The 23,883-nt window shown below is 37.2% G+C and overlaps 1 protein-coding gene across 1 annotated transcript in view; it reads right to left on the bottom strand.

The window, feature by feature from the left end:
• Positions 1-2,723: 2,723 nt before the first annotated feature.
• The window catches only part of TENT4B (terminal nucleotidyltransferase 4B), a 37,429-nt gene continuing 16,269 nt past the window's right edge, over positions 2,724-23,883 (bottom strand). The window contains exons 2-12 of the mRNA XM_072346314.1: positions 21,906-22,029; positions 16,983-17,029; positions 14,416-14,536; positions 13,323-13,430; positions 12,188-12,316; positions 10,712-10,925; positions 9,648-9,774; positions 9,445-9,548; positions 7,509-7,696; positions 6,793-6,957; positions 2,724-5,738 (exon numbers count right to left, since the gene is read on the bottom strand). Of these exons, the coding sequence (XP_072202415.1) occupies positions 5,559-5,738; positions 6,793-6,957; positions 7,509-7,696; positions 9,445-9,548; positions 9,648-9,774; positions 10,712-10,925; positions 12,188-12,316; positions 13,323-13,430; positions 14,416-14,536; positions 16,983-17,029; positions 21,906-22,029 (1,507 nt within the window). The 3' untranslated portion in view covers positions 2,724-5,558. The remainder of the gene's footprint in view (positions 5,739-6,792; positions 6,958-7,508; positions 7,697-9,444; positions 9,549-9,647; positions 9,775-10,711; positions 10,926-12,187; positions 12,317-13,322; positions 13,431-14,415; positions 14,537-16,982; positions 17,030-21,905; positions 22,030-23,883) is intronic.

Below are 23,883 nucleotides of genomic sequence, written 5' to 3'. Positions count from 1 at the left end.
TAGAAAATATTACTTTATTAATTATTCCTTTGCACTGTTAAAAATGTTGAAAAGGCAAACAAGCCCGCAATGAAGGAGGAAAACATGAAACATTTCTACCTGCTATTGGATTGGCCATTGATTTTTCTGACTGGGGATGGTCTTTCCATAGTCACTGATTACCAGACAACCACAAATGAGTCTGATTCAAGATCTACTGTAGTGAATTAAAATAAGACAAGCACCCCAAACTGAACCAGTGCCCGACTTTGTGTGAGAATGACAACGGTCCTGTTTGGAAAGACCATAAAACAAGGGAAATAGGAACTGTAACCACTAAATTCACATAAACCACAATAACATTGTAAAATAAACAGATATATATATTAATACTCCTAGGTGCAACGATCTGTTGTGCACAGACCAGTGAAATAGATTTGTTTTGTTTTTTAAGGTGGGAGCATTATGGTCAGAGAAGATAATATTCCCTTCAAAATACTATCAATCTTCACCTCAATTCCTGCCTCCCTGCAGAGGGCTGGACAGGCTTTGATAAATACCACGTTCACCACCAAGACTTTGCACCACAAAACTGAAGGCTGGCTTAAAGGAAAAAAAAGGCTTATGAGACTCAAGTTAGCAAGATTTTAAAAACAAAAGCAGCCAAGGATTAAAATGACATCTTTTAAAAGTCTCCCAGCAGAAGGCAGAAGCAAGACATATTAATATCAGCCTAATTACTAATAAACACCTTTGCAGCTCTTTATAGCTGCTGGGGAACGTAGGAACCCTGAACAGTGTTCAGTGGTGAGCAGATGTACCAGGTCATTCCGTACCTGATGAGAAGGAAAGTCTGAGCAAAGTGACCCATCAGACTTGTGGTGTCTCAGCAATCGTTCATCCTGGAAGGCAAAGAGATGGCATTCCTCTGCAACACTTTCACATTGAGTATCCCCAAGATTTCTTCTGTTCATCTTCCCTTGCTTATCTGCATACATAAAGGACTTCCAGGATCCCATTCATTTTTATCAACTCATTTGCAGAAAACAAAGTTTATGGGTTTTCTCTCAGCTTCACACTCATGCTCAGCACTGGTGGCTCACATAAGAGAATGAACAAATGGGAAGAAGTGATTTTTTGAAGCTAGCCTCTGCAATGACAGGATCAGATTGCACTGTACCCCACCCAGGTCTGTGGTCGAGAAGTCTAATAAAGGCATCACACTTGGTTTGAGATAATCTCTGGGATTATCTCAAACATCCTCACCACCAGCCTTTGAAGATTAGTTATTAGGCTCAGAACAAACTACTACTGACTTGGAACCATGAGAATTAACAAAGCTGCTTTCAACTTACAGGTGAAGCCACAATCACGTCTGTCAGATGTGTGAACGGCTCATGGATATGGAGCTGAGACACACTAACATTTAGGTCATTGAAAGCGGAAAACATTTCTGAGAAGCTATTTAATGAGCTTATGGAAGCACGACAGATTAGAAAATAAAGCTGTCATCTGTTTGCACTGTCAGGAGAGAGAAACACTTACAAGACGTGGCAGATTTGATTCTAGAAAATTGCATTTCTAAGCCAAAGAATCAAGTTGTAGGAACCAGCAGCGTAAGTAATCACTGACCTTTTTTCACTTTAACTCTGGCTGGAATAATTAAACACATTTTTTACAACAGCCCCTGAATGGGGATGCCCCTTTCTAAAGCAATCACGTAGTTTGCAATCTCCTATGCTTTTTGGGGGGTTTTAGGTTGGTTTTTTTTGCTTTGGAGTCACACATTAACATCTAACATGAGTTCTAGCATCCATCGAGACATCAAGTGGACGACCTCTTTAACTTAACATACATTTTCAAGATAAGACCGCTGTGTTTTCCTAGAACTTAAAAGACTGGAAATCCGAATTGTAAATGCTGAGGATGCTGCAAGGAACACAGAGGTGAGTAGAGAGAACCATGTCATGAGTCACAAATGCAGCTTTACTTACGTTTCAGCTTCTTTTTTGCCATACAGTAGAAGAACAACTGTGTAAAAAAAGTGTATAATAAACACACAGCATTTTAGCTATAAAAACAATCTGAGCTACCTTTTAAAAACAACAACAAAAGACCCACCAATCTGATGTCTCAACAAGAAGACATGTAAACATTTCAGCATCTCTAGGTATTTTGGATGGTCTATGTTATTAAACCAGCAGCAGCAAGGAAGAATTCAATATGTATATGTCTTCTTACTGGTTTATGCAAGGAATTGCACAATTAAGTTATAATTACTTAATAGAAATAAGAGCGTACACTTCTAAAATCAACCATGCATCAGGATTTATGTTAAACAAAGCTTCCACTGAAGGCCACTCACATTAACTTCTGCGTATATCCACAGCACCCTGCTCCGAAAGGAAGGTTTGAGCAACTCCAAACGGAACACAAGACTGGACAAGTTTCCTACATATACTATGGAGGGAAATTACATTCATAGTTACAAAAGCCTTTATACACACGTATCCTTACAACTTGTTCTCAGAATATTCTGCTTCAGCTCTCTTAAAGTGAAAAGCTGCAGGGCAGGCCTACCAACGCAAAAGGTAGAGGTGCCCAGCAACCAGCGGGTGAAGCACCCAGATACTACAAAACCTTAAAGGGCTTCGACTGTTCTGTTCTCTTCAGTACTGTGAAGGGAAAAACAGGGTGAGTGCCAAGAATGGTGATAAACCGCAGCGGTTAGATTAAACATTTATTTTTCATATATTCACAAAATCTTCACAAAAGTATTGAAACTCAAAAAGGAATTAGACTTGAGTCAAATACAGAGATGAAATGTACAAGACAAATGAGCAGGCAAACTAAAAGGTCTTGAAAGTATTTTACTTCAGATTGAAAAATGAACAGTTCAACTGTTCTGTTTAAATAAAGATTTGCAAGATATACAGTATTTTATGAATACAATGCTGGTCATTTGAGGCAATGTAAAATACCTCAATTCTTCCTTCATGCTTTTTTTTTTTTTTTCTTTTTTTTTTTTTTCCTTTTTTTTTTCTTTTAGAAAGATACTGTTTACCAAAAAGAAACTTGAGCAGTCCAGGAAAAGCTATTTTCCATTAAATTTATGAAAACCATAAATTGAGGCAAACCTAAGATTCCCAATGGAATCAAGATTATCTTCCCGCTACCACCACCTTAAAATTATCACATGCTTATTGGAACACTAACATCTGCACCCTAAGAGTACATTTGCTTTCAACAATGAGGGTGATTCTTTTAAAAAACACTTCAGTGTGGTAAATGCGATACAGATCTTTGCAGTTACTTAAGTTTTGGAACAGTTTTGCTAATAGCAGCTAACAATACTGGATTAATATAATTTATAAATAATTGTTCCCTAAGCGGTGAACATAAGTCTACACATTCACAATAATCTGAAACAAAATAAATACTGTGATTATGCATAATGTGGTGTAACTTTTACTAGTTTCTATGAATAAAAGCTCAACATCCTGTGGATAAAATTATCTGATCAAATTAAAATATGAATCTAATCTCCTTGTTAAATATTGTCAAATTAACATCACTTAAGCTTAGTGTTTGAGTAACTGTTACGGCTTTCCATACGTTCGGAATACATATATATATATATTCTTTCCTTTTTGAAGTAAAACACTTTAACGCATTGAACATGTTTATTAATTTAAGTGATGACATCAGTTCTGGTCTTATTTGTGCTTTTTTGTTTTTCCTTTAAGAATCATTGCACTCATTAGTGCCCATCGAAGGTCAGGTTGGTCTGTAGAATTCCACCAATGTATATGGATTAATAAAAAAGAAAAGCTAACTGTACTTTTTATAAAAGCAATATCTCCAGAACAGCTGCATTAAATACAGCCAGGTATGCCGGGTACAGACCTTCCCCTTAAAAGAAACACGTGAAAGTAAATGCTACTCAACCTTTTACCACTGAAGTGTCCCAGCCCCTTTTCCAAACGATACCTGCAGTTACACATCTGAGTTGCACTCACGGCGTCGAGCTGCTAGGCTTACAGCGTGACCCAACCAGACAAATGCGGAGTTTAAATTTAGTGGCAATTAGATCAATGAAGAGATACTATGAGATATGAAAGGTTTGGGTTTTTAAGGCAATACAAAATATATTTCATCATTCGATTTTTTTTTTCTTATTTTTTTTTTCTTTTTAATAATAATTAAGTGTAAATACAAAAATGCCTTAGAGGGGAGTGAGAAAAAATACTTTAATTGTAAAATTTACTTAAAGCTTCAACAGTTATCATCTCCTACAGGAGTTAGCAAAAATATAAAAGACAAAAAAACAGACCTAGAATGGGGAGGGAAGGCACAAACAAAGAGGCGTGGGATCAAAGCAGCCCAGGAATGCAAATGGCCTGTAGCAAACTGACTTGTTTTGGGTTTGTTTGGTTTTTTTAAACTAAGGATGGGAGAAAAAAAAAAGAAAAAAAAGAAAAAAAGAAAAAAAAAGAAAAAAAAAACCCAAAAAGAATCACCAACAGCAACCAAGCAGCCCTCCCCAAAGTGGCCTACATCAAAAAAAGGAAAAAGAAAAAATAAAAGAGGGAGGGAGGACCACTAAGGGGAGGAGGAGAAGGGTGCAACTATAAAACCCCACTGCCCTGAAATGATGGCACTCTAGAAAACAAGGTGAAGGTTACTTCTCCGAGATGACAAGCTCAGTGTCTACACAAAGTACAGCTACACTTTATACAAATGAAACGTTTCATTTGTCACCATAAAACTTTCTTCCAGAGGAACAGCTTTTGCAGATCAAATGTTCTATGAAATCTTAATGCCAAGAAAAGAAATTCTGAGCAATGTAACTAGTAATGTCTCTTTATATGGATGTTAAGATGACAATTCAGATCATTTTCCAAACTAATCCTGAGAAAAATTTATGTGTACAATTTAAACAGTAATGTTATGTAAAAAGTATTAACAAATCCACTATTACAAATGTCAGTTTTCCTATATGGTCATCTATATATACACAATAAAATGGTAAGTATATGCAAAAATAATAATAATAATAAAAAATCATGCACAAATTACTTTCACGTTTAAAGGCTGGGTTTCCCTCAAAATACAATTTTTTGCCTTTTTTATTTTTTTCCTATTTTTTGTGTTTTGTTAACCACCCCCTAGACACACTGAGTACTACCCCTATAGGTCAGCATGAGCTCATGGGAAATACATTTATCTTACATTCAAGCTTTTATATCCTAAATGACCCTGTTGTAGCATATGACTTATCAAATGAGCAGCCTTTCTCCTGTTTTTTTGTTTTTTTTCCTTTTTATATTTTTTGGGTTTTTATTTTTTTTTCTTTTTTTTTTTCCTATTTTTCTTTTTTTTATTATTTTTTTTTCCTTTTTTATTTTGCAGTGATCAATCTTCATGATCCGTTCCGTGGCGAGCTGGGAAAAAAAAAATGCAGTTGCTAATCAATGTCCGAACAGTCTGAAGCTCCGGAAGAGATCCAAGGAGTCACTATCAAACTATCCTGTAGCATGAGATCATTGCACACAGAAGAACAGTCATAAAATAGGCAACTATCTACAAAGGTCTGAAAGGCCTGCATCCCTCTTGTGTTTCCTCTTTTTGCCATGGAAATACTGATGGTGTGATTTGCTGCCTTGATGTTGTTTGTTTGTGACTGAGGTACCATGGCTTGAGTTTGCTGGACCTTGGAAGCCTTTGTTAGAAGAGCGAAATAACCGTGCAGATCCATGCTGTGAAAAGAAAGAGAGCCCAGTAAGTGCATGGTAAGAAGAAAGTGAGGCAATTGCACAAACCTATTTTGGGATAACAAGGACATCAACCCAAGAAAATGAGTCCACAAAGGACCTGACAGGCAGAAGCTGGGCTGTTGTTTGGGTGGCAGCCTGGAACCACAAATCTTTCACTTTGTCAGCTGCAAACAAGCCTCATCTCTAGATCCAAATCACGCATGTCAAGAGAGTGAAGAACACAGCGCTGAATTTTGAAAACCATACAACTGTTCCATCTCACCCAGCGTGCAACCACCAAAAACATCGACAGAAACAGAATTCCATAATCCAAGAAGAGAGATGAAGATTGCTCAAGTCTCTTAATCTGTGCAAATTAAGACAACATCCCTTTAAGACCAAGACTAATTTTACATCACATCTTTCTGCAGACATACAGTCCCCTCAGGTTGTGCACGTTCATCTGCCAGCACCAGAACTGGCTCTGTGCAGTAACACAAACATACATTAACGGTATATCAAAGGCCCTGGCATGGCATATAAGGCTGCTAGGGCTCATCATAGAGATATCTGAGTTTAAGGGGAAATGAGAAGGAATTTCATGTGTCAGCAAGCATCTCATCTCCTTTACTAAAAGGCATTTCAACAAGGATAACAGTGAACACAGCAGCCAGTCACTGTTTCACATACACATCTGTACTATTATTTACTAAAGCATATGCAAGTCCCGTTATTTCTGGTGCTTTGGAGTTAAGAATGGACTGACAAAATCTTTGCAAAAAAGAAAATGTTTACAACACAAATATGTACTTTAACAATTCTACACTTCCCAAAATAAAGCCAATCCAACTGAATATGTTTAAGACCAGGGAAAGCACAAAACTAAGCTAGACAGAGAACTGGGTGAATTTTAAATGCGAATGGTACTTAGCTTCTGCTTGTGGAATAAACGAGAGAAGAAAAACACAACGTTTTCCTTCCAGAACAAAGCATCCTTCCATAGAGGTGTGTGTGATGCTCCCAGTAGGCAGCCCTAAAGTTTAAACGTTTCACAAACCTGAGATTTGTTCGTGTTGCTGGATGTATTGCCTGTTTGGCTGTTCTGTGTTTTCCCACTTGACTGGGAGGATTCCAGTGATACTTCTTGTGACCCCACTCTGTTTGTCGTAGGTTGGCGACAACTCAATTGTTTAGAGGTTTTGCAAGGTGTTCCATCAGAATCCTTCAGGAAAATGTGAAGTATTAGTGAGCTTTTCTTAAGAATAAGCGTGTTTTTCTATAAGTGAGTTTTCCCTTAGAAATAAAGCTAGCAATGCATACAACTTCAAATGTTGTTTCCTAAACTTTCAACTCAGAATTCTTACTGAGTAAACAGGTTGATTTTAAAAAGTCTTGGTTCATGATTCCAAAGTTGGGCTGTATTTTTCATGTATTAATTTTAAATAGAATTCTCATTCAAACAGACTTTATTTCTAAGACATTTCCTATTTCTCTTTTTAAGCATACAGATCATGACTATCAGTCTTTTTTTAAAAAAATATATAGATTAAGAAGGGCTACGTAGCTTCATATCTACTGCACTCACTTATATGCAGTGTCAAAAAACACTGCAATTTACATGTGCAAGAATTTAATAAAAAGGAACATCTTATGCAAGTTATGATTCTGGACAAAATACTTAACTCTGATCCTATACCTTCCAAATGTGTTCTGTGGCAATACCAATAAGGAAAACACAGTTCAAAATCAAAATGCAGGAAACCTCCAACTTACTACATCACTAGAGCTGGACAGTGTAGATGATGATGACGATAAAGGACCTGATGAAGAATTTGAAGAATGTTTACTAAGTGTTTCTGAAGTTTTATTTCTAGGTTTTCCCAGTGCTTCATTCTCTTCAGCGAGATTATTGTTGCATTTGTCTAGTTGCTGATTATCTACTATCAAGGTTACTCCATTACCTATTAAAAATGAGACAGAAGCATCAACATACATTAAGTGACATTAATGATTACTTTTTTCAATATGTGCACCCACTCAGGTACGTATTTGTTATATACAGCAGGACACAGACAGACATTTGTCTGCACACATCTGTATGTTTGGGTGTATGTACTGCATGCAGCAAACAAGTGCTCTGCAGAGGCTGTGGTGGATTACTGACGAGATCCATTCTTGTACAATATGAGAACAACTAAGCATTACCCACAGTTCAGGATGAAAGAGAGATAAGGCATGGAAGAGGGCAGTTAACAGAGCCCAGAGGTATGGATTAATAGAACTGCTTTACAGCATGTTTAAACAGCACACTATATTTAGCTTTATTTTTGGTTTAAATACTGTTCCTACGCACTCAGCGTTCAGCAGCTCCCAGCTGTTTTCTACTGGAGCTGCCAGGGTCACAAGAACTCCAAATAATTCTCACTGGCTTTCTGTGACTCCCTCAACTGAAAATACAAGACACAGAATTCATTTTATTTCTTAACTTCTACCTTAATAAATAAAAAGAATCAGAACTTCAAGCTAAACCCACCAGCTGAACATCGCAACTGCCACCATTACCTCCCTAATATATGGTTATTGTTATTAAATAACTGCTTTGTCCCACATATTGTACCTTGGAGTTACCTCTGCTTCTTTCCCAGTAACTAGTATCTACGTTAAAGGCTGTCAGGCTTTTTGGACAACTTGTATTGAATTGGCTTTCTAATAGATTTATGTAATACACATTTATTGCACCACTAGCTTTATTTATATACAGCTTCATACGTCTCAAGAGGTAGATAAGTCACGCTATGGAGCTTGCAGGACCAAACTACAGTTGCCTGCCATTGCCAGTGGTACAGCAGTGCCACAAAATTCTACGGAGAGGTAAAACAGAAATGACCCATCGGGGGAAATCACTAAAAATATCTTTAAAAACAAATAAAACCCCAGCCTAGCCTGAAGCCTGGTAATCCGTGACACTGGTACTTGTGCATCTTCTCTGATTTAATGGCTAACAGGAGAAGACTTCCAGTAACTAACAGTCGAAAATTAATTGTAGAGTGCTATAATTAATTTTAATTGGAAAACTTGCAGCTAGCAGATACACCTACACCCACAGAAAGTAACAACTTGTTACTGGGCAATGAAAACAAAGATGATTTTAAAATACATTTTTCAACAAGTTCTCTGTATAGATCTCGTGTGTTTCCATTCCTTAGTAACAACGTATCAATCACAATTTTTATGTCTATGTTTTAAAGGCTTATTTCACTTATATGGACAATCCTCGTTTAATTACTGCTTCTGTAGATAGACATTGCTATGTTAAACATTAAAAATACAAGATGAACAAAAGGTAAAGATTTGGATTTTAACTAGCATCCCTAATAATTCTTTTTCAAACACTATCCACAAAGGAAATGCAACAATAACAACTCATGTGATTTAACTCTCTGTCAGGAGCTTAGTTTTGCAAGCCAGCACTCTTCACAGACATCCATACTGACCAAATCTATCACTGTGGAACAGCGATGCTACGATATAACCTCTCTTGTAGATGTTTAAATTTTCTGGGTGAAAACACAAGAAAATCCTCCTCCACTTCGCAAATAAACTTATGTTAAGATGTATGCGCTGCCTTATGTGGAGCAGAAGCAACAAAAAAAATGAACGTAATCAAAATACACAGGAAGTCTGTCAGTCATGCTTCGTCAAGTCTTACCATTACATGAAGACTCAGTCCTACTTTGCATTCCCCACTGCTTTGATATCCAGTCTCTGTAGGTGGCTACTTCTTGTGTTACTCTAATTATTCTACCTAATATACTGCAAACCAGGAGAAAAGAAGAAAAATCCAAACAATTAATTTTAGGTACACGAGAACATAAGCAATTAATGTCTGAGATTTAGACTCATAAAATTTACCTTTCCGTTTCGTTGTTGGGATAATATTTAGCTATTGGGGAAACTGCATGGCTCAAAACAACATAGGCATAATCAAAAGCCTGTTTCACTTGCATGGCACCATATGAACTCCTCCCAACATCATTACCTTAAAATAAGAATATAAATAAGCATATGAAACTGAAACCAAGATTATCTCCTTTCCAACAGGGGACAGTTACTTTGTTTTTTTTTTAAACTGTCCTTAATTTCCATCTCACTACAGTTAAACTTTTACAATACAGGACTTCTAGTGAAGCCTAAACATATGAAAGACTTTAGGAAACATGTAGATATTTACATGTATGGAAGCCCAAAAGGATAAAAGTTCAATACATGAAGAAAAATACAAATAGAAATACAAATCATGTACTGCATGTATTACAAATGTAACAGTACTATCCTGGGCAAAAGTTAGACAGGACGAATGTTCACTCTTTCCTAAACAGCACTTTGTTTACCACTTCAGAATGCACTCATTCACATTAACAATTGAATTTAACATAAAAGTAACAAGATAGAATACAATCACTGTGTTTACATGATTCTAAAGGATCACAGAATGGGGGCTGGACTAGATCATCACCACAAGTCCCCTTCCAAGCCCTACAATTCTGTGATTCTGTGAATGAGAAGAGTGGGCAAAAGCATATATTATAAGGCACAAAGGTGCAACTTCAATGGAGGCAGTCACAGGCTTGGAAGGGACACATACACACACAGCCAGCTCATACTCATGCCTGCACTGCTGTAGCTATATTGCTGTCACAGCTCTTGAGGGCTGTAAGGTTATTTGGTACACCTTATTATACCCAAATTTCCCGACAATAGCATAGACACACTTTTGGATTACAAGGTAGCATTTGCTAGGAACATCTTAAAAGAAAAACAAAAAACAAACCCCACAACATTGAGTGCATCTTGTGTTCTCAGACACAAACAAGGCATTTCTTTGATTTTTGGGGGGTCACTAAATTATCCCTTGGTTTAACTCTGAATTTAGCATATTCTTTGTCAACACAGAAAAGCATGGTTTGTGAGGATACCTGGCTGTAATGGATCTTCAATATACAGCATTGACGGTCTATAGCCATCCAGCATGCTTTTTTGCACTTCGTCTTTGGCAACGTAAGAGCCACCATCCTTTATTCGGATTCCAGTCTTCAGATAATTGAAGTGACGTCCATATAGTTCAAAAAACTCTATTAAAAGAACACCGTAGTTGGCATTGGGTGTGCAGGCATCTTCCCTGGGATGCAGCTATTGAGAAGAAAACAAACAAATTCTTAATTCTTTAGGTGCCTGTAAGTCCTCTTCTGTTTACCTTTGTATTCTTCTCCAATTCAAAGCAAGCATGTTGAAATATAATAAGAAATACATAATAATAAAGCAAACATAACTCAATAGTAATAACTATTCTTGATAAAGGTGTCCTACCTCTTTGAAACAAGACGTAATCAAAGCTTCTATAATCTCATTACCTGTTTACAACAAAGCTGGCAGGTATTTCTGCCTTTATATTTGAATTTTAAATGTTTCTAATATTAATATACTTTGTATTTGAACTTTCAGTTCAGTACGTCAACTTCAGTGCCAACAACAGAGTTTGCACACACACGGAGTACTCCAAAATCAATTTGATCTTCAAAAAGCTGGCCTCAAAATACAAATACAGGATTTCAATTTACAAAGCTATACAAATTAGCCCCCTTACTGTTAAGCACACAGCCTAAGAGATTACAAGTTGATTTTGTAGTTGATGAAAAACTTGACTGGATCTGCTTTTGCAAATGGAGATGCCACCAGTTACAATGAGGGGGGATAAAAACAAACAAACAGGGAATGGGAGAGGCTCTGGTTTGTTTCCAAAAGATATGCCTGTTTCCTTCACTTCTTTTCTGCTCAGTTGCCAACTGAAAACTGCAATGAGCCAACACTGATCTCCAGTTCAAGGCTCAGGTTTATAAGTAACTACAATGTGAAAAAGTACAAATATACTGTGTATATACTGTGTGTGTGTATAAGATTAAATACAAGAAGAAAACAATGAGGCTAGAAGACAGAACTTGCTACTTCGTACTTCTGCAGTATTTTCTCAACCCAAAACAACAAAATGGTTTTAGCTTATGAACTCTGTTCTCTAACATTTAACAGGAAGTAAAATCTTTGTTCTATACCAGGTTAAAAACCTGAACAAGCAAATAAAATTCTGTTGTATACATTTAACCACATACAGAATGCATGAGCTGGAAACCAAGTGCTATAAAGAACAGCTGTATCTAACACTAACTACCATGCTCAAGACCTGGTATTGATACAGTAATGGATGTTCCAAACACCTCCTCTAATTCCAGAAGCAGCAGTAAGGAAGACAGAATACAAGACAGGTGAGATGTGACTATTTATAAATGAAAAGGGGGTGCAAAACTACAATCAGAAGGGATTAAATTATTAAGTTTAACAATTAAATCCCTTAATATATGCCCATTAGCATCAACAGTAATAGATTTCATTAAGCTTACCTGAAGGAAACTGACAGCCATTAAAAAAAGACTATAAGAACCGATTCCACCTGTGAATACTTCATTAAGGTCCCTCTGCAACAGGAACTGTTTCAATACTAAAACTAGATATGGTAATACAGGATATTTCTGAAAAAGAAGAACAAAAGCATTAGGGCACTCTGATACATATGAAAAATTGATGCTAAAAAGCCTGACATATAAACCTTCTGCCTAAAATTTGTATAAGCACACACAGACAGGACTAGACAGACAAGTACTCAAGACTATTATGCCAAAACTGAGCAAAGAATGAAGATTTTTTTTTCTCCTACAAAACTTCTATAGGTTGAAGTACAAGACAGTGTAAAAGCAAACTGAGTTACTTTCATGCTTACTAATATATATACATAAAAGAACCAAAGACTGACAAGTTGAAGTCCATACATCTAGCTCATCAGCAACTGAGAAAATCCCCCAACACTTGGAAGTTACCTTGCAACTCAATGACATTATCAAGATAGATGTACATGATTTCTCATCATTTTGATTCAAAGTGCTTGTTTTACTCAGACTCACAGATTTTCCTGAAGGAATTTTGCTTATCTAACTATTGAAATACTTTCTTTTTCTTGTTGGTTTGGTGAAAAACAAAACAAAGCATTAGCAGTAGAAAACCAATCCTGTATTGCCAAAATGAGACTGCACTTCATACCCTTACATAGAACATGAAAATCCAAGTAACATTTTCTACCATTTTCATAAAACATTTCCCATCCTACTTAATCAGCATTCGTATGCTGGAACAATATTCAATCTAGAATAAGATTATTCCTACCTGCTACAAGACTGCAGGATATTACTGATTTAATGTTCACGGAACCATAGTTAAAGAGCAGAACATTCAAAGTCAGTATTAGTGCATTTTCATTAGTCATTGTATCATTGTAACATTTCCATATGTACCTCTCATTGTACATTTTACTCTCTCCATGTCTTTGATGGCAAGAAACCTAAGAATTACATAAAGTACTACCAGACAACAAAAAGCAACTGTGAAAGCTTATCTGCAGTGAGGATGCAGGTCAAAGTAAAACAGAATCAAATTAAGTCATCACATATCCAGCTCTATAGCTCTACCATAGTATTGCCTAACCTTAATAAAATCTTTGATGAGCTGTGCTGCTTTAACCCCATTCTGTACATTAAAACTGATATCAACTTTTACTTCCGTGAAGGAATCTGTCAGTTTAATAATAGGTACCTGCAAGAGAAAGACAGATTAAGTCAACACACTTTCAACACACATTTGTTTTCATCCTTAAATATGCATCGATAAAACTGATATATCTCTATGAATTCATACAGAGAAGACAAATAGAAAAAAAAGGACTCCTAACAAGTTATGAACACACTCTGCCTATCTGTTCAAATTTTGCTTTTAACTCATATACGTTGTTTTCAGTTTACTGTACTGTTTTAACAGAACATAACACATTAGCTTCAAAGTTATTTATTTTACACCGGTTTTAGTCAGTTTCTGGTTCAGTTCTAGTCGGAGAAACAAACACCAGAGGGAGACAAACGCCTAAGAAATAAATGGTAACAGACATACTCCTGAGGAAAGACACAGATTCCTCAGCAAAATTATCTTTAAACAAGAAGCAGAAGGTACTGAGAGCACTCTATTGCATCTCTGTCTGCATGATTTCCAAATTATGTCCTTTACTAATGATAGCAATCAGACACCTGTTTAAACTTCAACACCCTTAACACAGTCTTGCAACAAGCAAAAGGGAAGAAGTCAAAATAGAATTAATCCCATCCTGCACAAGAAACACCATTAAATATTTATGCCATACTTATTACTTCTATATGAAAGCATATTATGTCTGCTTACTTGCAATAAAAAGTACATATATTTCACTTACACATGTACAAACCCTGTCCAGAAATTCATAAGTTTGATCATAATAACTCACCTCAATGACTAGCATAACCACACCTGAAAGCAAGCACATGCTGCTCTGTGTGGAAGCTTCAAAGACTTTTTCCCAATAGAAGAAATTTTTCTTTTGGAACACCAATTATTTTGTCAGAAATAAAACCATCATTAAACAAAAAGGTTCTATTTTGAATGTGTATGTGAAGTAACTTCTGTTTATGAGTATTTATCCTTTTAACAGTGATATTCCTTTGGCCAGAAATTTAGCATAGAACAAGGAAACACCCTCCTTTCCCAAACTTACAGTTGCTTTATCTAAAACCTTTACTGAGTTTTCATCTGCTACATTGTGCTTTCTAAGAGCTTCTTCCAGGGTCCAAAGAGGTAACGTCTCCCATTTTCCAAACACAACTAAGTCAATATCGCTGAAATGAAAAGAAAACATAGATACATTCAAATCAATACACCAAAAAAACAATTGATATCCGCATGTAACTAGAAGTAAGCTGATGGAATGCAGCTTAGCCAAATAGTTTATTCTTTATGTTCTTTGGAAAGGGGTGGGGGTGAACTCTTATGCTTGGGAAGATAAAGAGCATTTCAGATTATCAAGAGCAGAGGACTGATACACATACAAATCAACCAACTTGCCAAAGTCAGACATGAATCTCCTCACATCACACAGTCAGCAGAGAGGAATCAGTTTCTCCAGAATAATTCAGAGCAAGAAAGTAAATAACTGTGAATCATCTTTGGGCTGTATTCATCGTTAAGGTCAACTCAACAGCTAGTCACTGAAAGGGAAAGCCCCGCTCCCCATCTTCCTCTCCCAGATGCACAATCCTGTCTTCTTTACTCCAAGTCTGATATTGTCTAATCTACAGCAAATCAATTCATATACTAATGAACCTGGCAGAAACCGATACTCGCTCAGCCCCTGTCCCTCCACACACAAAAAAAGCCAAACCCAAAACAAAACACCACACTCTGGAGGTAATTTCCTGCCTCCTCACGACTCAAATGTTGCTTTCCGGGTGATCCGCACACCAGAGCGGGTGCGTGGTAAGCAGCTGGCATGTAGTGCTAACAACAGGGAGCAGGAAAGAAGAGAGAGAAACGTGGCAACTTTTCAGGAAGCAACAAGCTGTTAAATAAGATCAAACCCTCTAATTAACTTCACTCATTAACTCAGCTCCTTGAAGAAGTACCTCCATCCCTCTACACTTCCCGCCAACGCACGCTGACATTCATTTGGCTACGCAGGGAGCTGAAACCCTAATTACTCCTTTTTCCTCTTTGCTTCTCAACTTTGTTCTTGATTTCCTATGCAAAAAAGGCAAGCGTATAACCCCGTAGTTAAGTATAGCCAAGGTCACTTCAGAAATATTGAGAGCTGCATAACAGAATACCGCTTAAAAAAAAAGAACACAAGAACACTACTCCCAACATTCTTCCCCCCCCCACACATCGATTTTTTAGGTTTGCTCATTCACAAATAATGATGCTTTAACATTCTCAAATCATTCGAAGAAACAACATCTGCACTAGATGAAACATCTCTTGACAACAACTACTGGTAGCAACAGGCAAGTTCAGCACCAGTTCAACTGCATACCATTTAGCTGACAAGGGCAGGTAGCATTCAGCAAGTTTCCAAAAACCACATTAAAACCTGCTTGGAGAGCAGGAAAAGGTGCTGAACACTTCTCTTCTAATTTACTTTAACTAAACTAGTGTTTAACACACTAATGAGGCTGATGGTGGCAGTAGGAGACATCTTTCTGATGTACACTACGAAAGAAAAGGCAGCTCTCTCATCACCTTGAGTATACAAATTACCTGTGAGATAATACAAAGATCCAGCAGTTGAACAATCACATAAGCTGATACTGAAGATTTTGTCTAAGTAGAAGAATATTAGAGAAATTCTAGCACAGAGTAACACAATTAAAAACATACTGAAGGCCTCTTTGAGTTCAAGGACCTAAAATCTAGGTTGACTATTGAGTTACCAGTGAGAGGGAAAAAACAGCGCAAAGAGAAGCTTTGTTAGAGTGCAACAGTGAATTAATTACTGATGTGTGAATGTTGGTTATTTTGAAATTTAGGGAAGAAATGCCACAGGAAGATTTCCCATAAGCCTACACTGTTTTCCAAGTACCTGCATTTGTTCTCTGCCAAAAATTCACTCGAAACCAATAAGGAGAAAACAAAGTTTATGGAATCAAGTAGAAAACAACAAACCTTTTTTTGCTATTGCATCAACTTCCAAACAATCAAGCAAATACAGTACAGAACTATAGCCACCAGTCATGGGGACAGGAATCTCTTGCACTATCAGTGTACAATCAAGTTTAATTAAGCCCATTTAAAATCTATGTGAAAAGGCTGAGACTGAGGCCAAGCATGAAAACAAAATATATTGGTGGGCCTTCTAACTTTTTAAACAAAAAAGGACCAATTCAGGTTTTCTGCAACATCTTAGACTGAAACAGCTCAAGTAGAATAGCCCTGCATGTTTTCATCTCTAGATGAAATTCATGCTTTTCTGTTAAAGCTGGCTTCTTATTTTGGTTCAGTCTCTTAATAAAGTCAAATCACATTTTTCTTTTCTTTTAGCAATGTAGTAACTCAGATCTTTTACTGATAATGTGAAGTCTACATAGATGCATTAGAGTTAGTAGCATTAATTACTGTATTTCTACACATCCTGCAGAGTATTAATAGCACAACCCTTTCTTAATAAAAGAAATATATGGACATATGTGCACCAGTAACAGATACTGGGATACTGAATAAATCCCTACAGCAGTACAGATTCCACAGGACATCCTTCTTCCTGTATGAAATTTATACAGCAAAATTACTAACCTTGTAGGTAAATATAAACCAGTTTTAAAACTTCCGAATATCTGCACCTGAAACACAAGAGCAGAGCACAAGAAATCAGATTTGCTGGTTTCAGAAGACAAAAAAATTTATGCAGTTGTCTGTAAGGGTTGATTACTGCTACCCTCCATTGGTAGAATTTGGTACTGCTAGCAGGTACGTTACTAAAGAAAGAACTCTTTTCTGTCAAAGCACTTACATTTCTAACGTAGTATAAATAGTTAATTATTGTGTAAGCACAGATAATAACGTTTACAACTTCAACTTTTCTCCTACTAAACCTTCTCTGTAACATCAGAATTTTTACCATTGCCAAGTTTGGCAAAAGCCATAAACCAGATGATTTAAAACACTGATGACTGACAGAGCACACACATAAAAGACAACACAGAAAAAATATTACATCAATTCAGTTTTTGCTCAAAGCAAACCCTTCTGTTTTTAAACACATTGTCAGAATTTAGCTCTATATACTTCTGTTGCTTTATATTCTTAATAATAATAAAAATTAAACTCAATAGTTTTCATTGTTGTTGTGTTTGTTTTTATTTTTCCTGAATTACAGGTAGCACAACTCTCTCCTAAAGTATCAACAAAATCACTGCAGGAATTGTCACATCATGCAGATTCATTGTGCTGGATTTTTACTAGCACTGGAATTTTAAAACATTGTATTTGTTTAAAACATGTATTGCAAGCTGTCCAAAACCTCAATCTTAATGTACCCAAGCCTCACTGGGGGGTCAGACTCATAATCCACGTCTCAGAGGGGACTGGGGAGACTTCAAAGGTAAGTTATCTACACGCTCGGACTAATTTTCAATTAGACTGTCTTCTGATGTGTTTCCTGGAGCCACCTTACAGTTGCATATTCTGCTTTAATGAGTCTCACAAACTAGCTTGATTTCCACCTATGTGTATGTCAAGTGACCCACTTTTCATATTTTTTCTCCTTTGGGATAAGAAAAGAGGGAGATAGGAAAAAGATGATGTTTTGTAAATAAGTGCTTTTACACTTTAAAAGGCTAAGAAGCAGTACACAAATGCTTCCTCTAGATTATTTGGCATCACCTCATTCTTTAAACTTTCTCACTCCTAAGGCCAACAAAAAGCACAGGACTACAGTAAACTTAATGTTCAAAGTCCACAGCTGCTCACACCACAAAAGACTGCGAGAGATGTTACTGCACCAGTATCAATATTTTACTAGACCTTGACAAAAGCAGAAAGACAAGACACGATAAAGATAGAAATGTAACAAAAATAACAATAATTTTAAACTTATGATAATAGAAAAAGCACTCTCTCTTAAACTGTTTGGATCCAGCCAGATCAGGATTTATTCCACCACTAAAAACGTCTGAGAAGTACTTTTGCATAATAAAGCGAACACCGTGGATGGGTTATGAAAGTCCAAACATGCTTTCACATTACTAAACAAAGGAGCGCGTTCCACTCGACAGCAAAGAAAGCTCTTATTGAATAAACAACCCTGAAAATATTCATAAACTTAATGATACGACATATATGACCTTTGCTGAAAGGAATGAGAGAACATCTGCTATTGTACAATAATTTGGAGTATAAGAAACTGAATTATTATAAAAGAAACCCACACCCACACTCCAATCCCTCTCTCATCCATCAAAACTACAGAGATGGAAGAGGAAGAGTGGGGACATCAGAACACGTATTTTAAAAGATTTCGGTTTACTACCAAAGTAGAATTTAATCCATTGTAGTTGTATAGCCATTTTCACATTAAAAGCACCCCAAATGCGGGATACTGTTACGAGAGATGTGTTGGTTTTTACACTGTGCTAATACTGTTCACCTTCTTTTTATTCTGTGTAGACAAAGGTAAGAATATATGTTCATAAGTCAGCATTTCACAGTACTGTAATGGCCTCCTACTGCTGTCAGTATTTATCTCCATAAACTTGTTCAAGTTAAATTCCCAAGTTCCTGAAGGAGCTCTAATAATGGTATGTGTCCAAATACGTCCTCACTATGAACAGAACAGAATTCGGAAACCCACAAAACATTGGGAAGTCTGTGCTACCAAAATCCCCACATCAGGACAAAGAACAAATCTATCCATAGCCAATTTAAATTCCTCTTCCTGCTACATCATTAAGTTAAAATACTGAATTTTCTAAAGTCTATAAAAATAAATACAGTCCTACTATTTCCAATCGCAGTATTTTTATAACCGAAGTGCATGAAGTATGCAACACTACCTCAATGAGGCCAGACACTCAGACATAAAGTTGAGGGCATTATGACAAATGCATCCTAAACTCCATTGAAGTACTTGTTCAACAGTCCATTTTTCAGATTCAACTACTCAAAAACCGCTGTGCCTTTGTTAAATGCCTTCATTTAATATTTTGGGTTGTTCAGTTCCAGTGTAATTAAAGCCTTTCTTATGGTCAGAGCTTTGCCGATGCCAAGAACAGTTCTCACTTACTAGGAATGTTTCCTTCTAAGCACATTCCCTTGAGTAAGAGAGCAAATGACACAATTGCTAACTTCTATAAATAAAGTAACAGTTTAGGATACCTAGTTTTACCCCTTCCCATCTGTTTTTTTCAGCCTTTTGTGAAATGGAACAAGAAAAAACACACATTCTACACTATACAATTGGATTCATGCAGCCAGATTTTACTTCCTGCGGTATCAGATTTTTACAACATACACAAAGGTGAATGTGTATGTTTGAGAGTTGATTCTAGCTGGATTTGCTGCACCTATCAGTCAAAGTGAACAGCTTAAACATTAACTTATCACTTTACACTACAGCTACAGCAGAGGACATTGCACCAGATACCGCTCACCTTCTCAGAGCATGTACTCAGTACTCAAACTTTGAAAGTACTAAACTAGTAAGATTTCCAAAAGGTTAGTGATTAACTGAAAAGACTGGAAAATTACAGATGGACACCAAAGCTGAAATAGTTGAGTTCAGCAGTTAGTTCCCAAGCAGGTCTGTAAAGTATTAGAAAAATGACATGACCATAATTGGCAGGTTATAAGCTGGCAAAATTCCAGCTCTTAAAAAGATTATGGCTTCAAAAAACCAGTAACAGTATGTTAGATAAAAAAATGTTGTCTCGATGGCCCAAAGTCATATACTTAAAAAAAATTAAAAAATAAATATATATATTTTTTTTTTACATATAAAACATCTGGCTCCCATAGGTCAAGTCTGTCCTACAAATGGTTGGAACACCTTGGAAAGCAGTAAATTCTGGTGTACCACTCAAAATTCTGGCAGTAACAAAGAAAGATCCCCAAGTAATAAATCCACTCACCCCACAAAGCTAGTAAGCCTACAGCATGTAAACTTGTCTCTGGGTAACAGTGGCATCTTTTCTAGGCTGAAAATAATGTGTTTCCTCAGTGAAAACCTTGACTACAAGACTCTGGCAAGGTGTACCATAGTAAGAGCTGCTCAAGGCCAGCACTGCTTCCTGTCACAGTAGCAGCCCACCAGTCCTGCCCTTGAACAGTGTCTACAACCTTGTTTCCTCACAGTTACATGAGAGCTACACAACACCTGTGAGATATACTGAGTTCCATTAGAAAAAATACTTCTTTATCCTCAAAGAGAAAATCACCCAATGTATAGTACTGACTGACTGCACCAATCCCCCAGAATTCTGTGACGAAGGCTTTGACTGATGGGAGTGTGCTCTTTGCATGTTATATACATCACTAACACGCTGTCTGTAACACATGAACTACCTTAAAGACAGCAGTACATTTTACACATTAAAACAAACACATACACAGAGCTCATACTGAATTCCAGTAGTCATTCTGCCAATCTCTAAAAACACTTCCCAAAAAAACAAAAATGTTAGGAAGATCTGAAATGAACAGCAGGTTAAAGTCACTCATGTCATAACATTACCTTCTACTGAGGCAGGATCAAAGTGCATTCCTTAAACTAAAGAGCCTGCTGTCTGAATTTGGTTTGTTGTTCTGCTTAGCGAGTCTTTATTTTGAGCTACTGTTATCTATATTTATCTGTAGATAAATGACTGAGGCTACAAACCTGCATTCTGGAAACAAACACCATGTTAGTAGAGACAATTACGCTAAAAACAGTGTCTCCATAAAAATTCCTTGAGATGTAACAGAAGCTTTTCTAGTTTCTTTTCAATCCATCATTTATCATAAACAAAACAAGCCATAAATACATAGTTCATAAATACAGAGGAGGAACTTGTTTCAGTTGAACAAAGCATTGGCAAAAACCTACCTTCGATGGAAAGTGGTATTACAGATTTAAAGCTCAATATATAGTGAAAAGATCTGCAGACCTGGGTTTGTTTGTTTTTTTCCTTTGTTTTTCCTGTAAGAAACCTGGATCCTTTACATTTGCAAGATATTTCAATTCAGTTTAACTGCCCATTATGGTCTGCACAGCACGGCATCGTCAGCATTCCACCTTCAGAGATTTATTCAAGACTGCCGGTCTTTGTACTAGAAGCCCTGCTACAGACTCTTTCAGTCAAGCTATGAGTTTCAGATTTTTACTTTTTTAACATGGTACTGTATAAGCATGTCTGCCTGCCTGATAAGTTTACCTTCATCATAATAAATATTAATGAGATTAAACATTACCTTGCCATACCTTACATCTTTTCTTTGACTACAGGTCTAGCTTGGCTTTGTTCTTTTTTGTTCTCAGGTGTGATATAAAATGTTGACCTATATTACCATAGAAATAAACATCACCTCTCTTATTTGACTAGAAAGCCTTTTTTTTGTTGTTGTTGTTTTTTTTTTTTTAAATGAGAGAATAAACAGTTTTTTCACTATTCAATACTTCAAAGACTGAGCAGGCAAAAAATGTTCTTTTTCATATTTCAACAAACAGAACAGTGTCCTACTCACATCTGCATTAGGCCAGAGTTCCTTTATAACGTTTTCTATCCTGTTCACCACTTCCATCCGCATTCTCTCTTCTTCATGTCTGGGAGACATATACTTGTAAAAGTCAATGATTTCTTCATGAAGACTGGAAGAAAAAAAACAAACTCCTAGTTAAGGACCAGTCTATGAGCATAATGCAATACTTCACAAGATTTAGTTTCTCATTAGTTTTCCCACATTAACTTGCATCACAGGTACAGAAGCAAATCTATGCAAAGTACCTTTGCACTGCGTAAAGTCAGCATTATACAGCACATTTCAGTCTTCAACTAAGTATGCAGCTGTAAGCTCAAAGCACACCCAGCTCAAAAGCTCCAAGACGAGGTTTTCAGCCAGCACCTCCCAGCTTACCCCTGGCACCAGCAGGGGAGTTCCAGGCATCAGTCTATGTCCAGCCCCAAGCTTTCAGAAAAGTTTATAGTAATTGTGCCAGTACTAGAGCTTGAAAAATTGCTTCTTTTACTGTTTAGACAAGACACAAACTGAATAAGCATTCTCTCCCCGTAACAAGCAAGTAAGTAGTACACACACAGCAGCTGTGGTTCAGAAACTGCCTGACAAGCACACAACCAACTTGGCAGATGTGAGTTACCCTGTTACATGTGCTGCTCACAGTCAGCAAGCTACATATACATCGCTTTCACTACAGCTGCAATAACAAAGTCTTCACACAGTGCCATCAATGTGGAGACTTCTGTAGTGTCATCAGCAGCTTGACTAACATTGTATTCAAAAAGCAGACACAAAAAACCCCTTAATTCCATCAAAATACATCTGGCACACAGTAGTGAAATTAATTTCATTTGTTCCCTGTAACGATCATTACAGTAACAGTTATTCTATTTAAATGTATTGTTTCTAGTTTCCAAGCACACACACATCCCTCCTTCAAGCTCCAAGGGACCACCAAAAAGGATCACCATTCACAAAAGCACATCCTTAGATCACACACAGAATCCAACGCTTCCCCACTGCACACACGTTTAGATAAATCACATGTTGATAACTGGAAATTGTACAACGGTCAAAAGGACAGAAACATCTGAAAGGTGTATTTAACAGAGTCGGAGTATGGACAGTATTCAGTCTATCACTAGTCTTGCATTCTTCAGCACTGCATGTTACAAACAACATAAGCTTATTTCTGTAAGAGACTGAGGAATGAAATACCTATGTTACTTTTTACCCAGCTTTTATTGGAATTAGATCCAACATCTGCAAGACAACTGTGCTAACAGCCCATTAGCCTGCGATGGCAAACATCACAGGCTCTCTGTGGCTGATGCAAAAAGAAAAACGCCTCTGGAAAAGCTCCTCACAGGGATGCAGCCAGGATACCCTCAGAGGGAACCTCACCAAGGCCTCAAGTCCAGACTTGGGGCAGCCTAGCTACACCCACTGCACCATTTTGCCTACAGCGATGTTTTTAACAAGGCAGAACTGACTGTGCATTGGCTGTCAGAGGGTACATGACGGCACAGGCCCAGCGCAAGATAAAACCGAGGGACCTGGAGGTACATGAACATATTGCACAGCACAAGCCTCCTGCCAGCTGCTGGTGGCCCCAGCTGCTACTGGGCTTCCAGGGCCAAGCTGCACGCTCAGCTCCACTTCAGGAAACACCGCCACCAGGAGGTTTAAGTCCCTGAAGCCAAATGAAGTCTGTGCCATGCAGACACTGCAGGTCTCAGTGCCTCCTCCATTAATGCAGCCACACGATGCTCCTATCGAGATAAACACATAAGCTGGTACACCCTCTGTACACCATGTAACTACTGAGGTGCTACACATAAGTATCATACATACCTACATCTGGATCACTCTTATCCTTAGGTTGCCGTGCAAGTTCTTATGGTGAAGAGAAGAAATTAAGCAGGACACAAACACAGACACTGAATGCTGCTACACAGCATAGACACAGCAAGAATGAAATGGGAAC

This window comes from Excalfactoria chinensis, chromosome 11, assembly GCF_039878825.1.
Source record: "Excalfactoria chinensis isolate bCotChi1 chromosome 11, bCotChi1.hap2, whole genome shotgun sequence".
In the NCBI taxonomy this organism is placed as follows: Eukaryota; Metazoa; Chordata; class Aves; order Galliformes; family Phasianidae; genus Excalfactoria; species Excalfactoria chinensis.
This window is presented reverse-complemented; position numbering and strand designations above follow the sequence as displayed.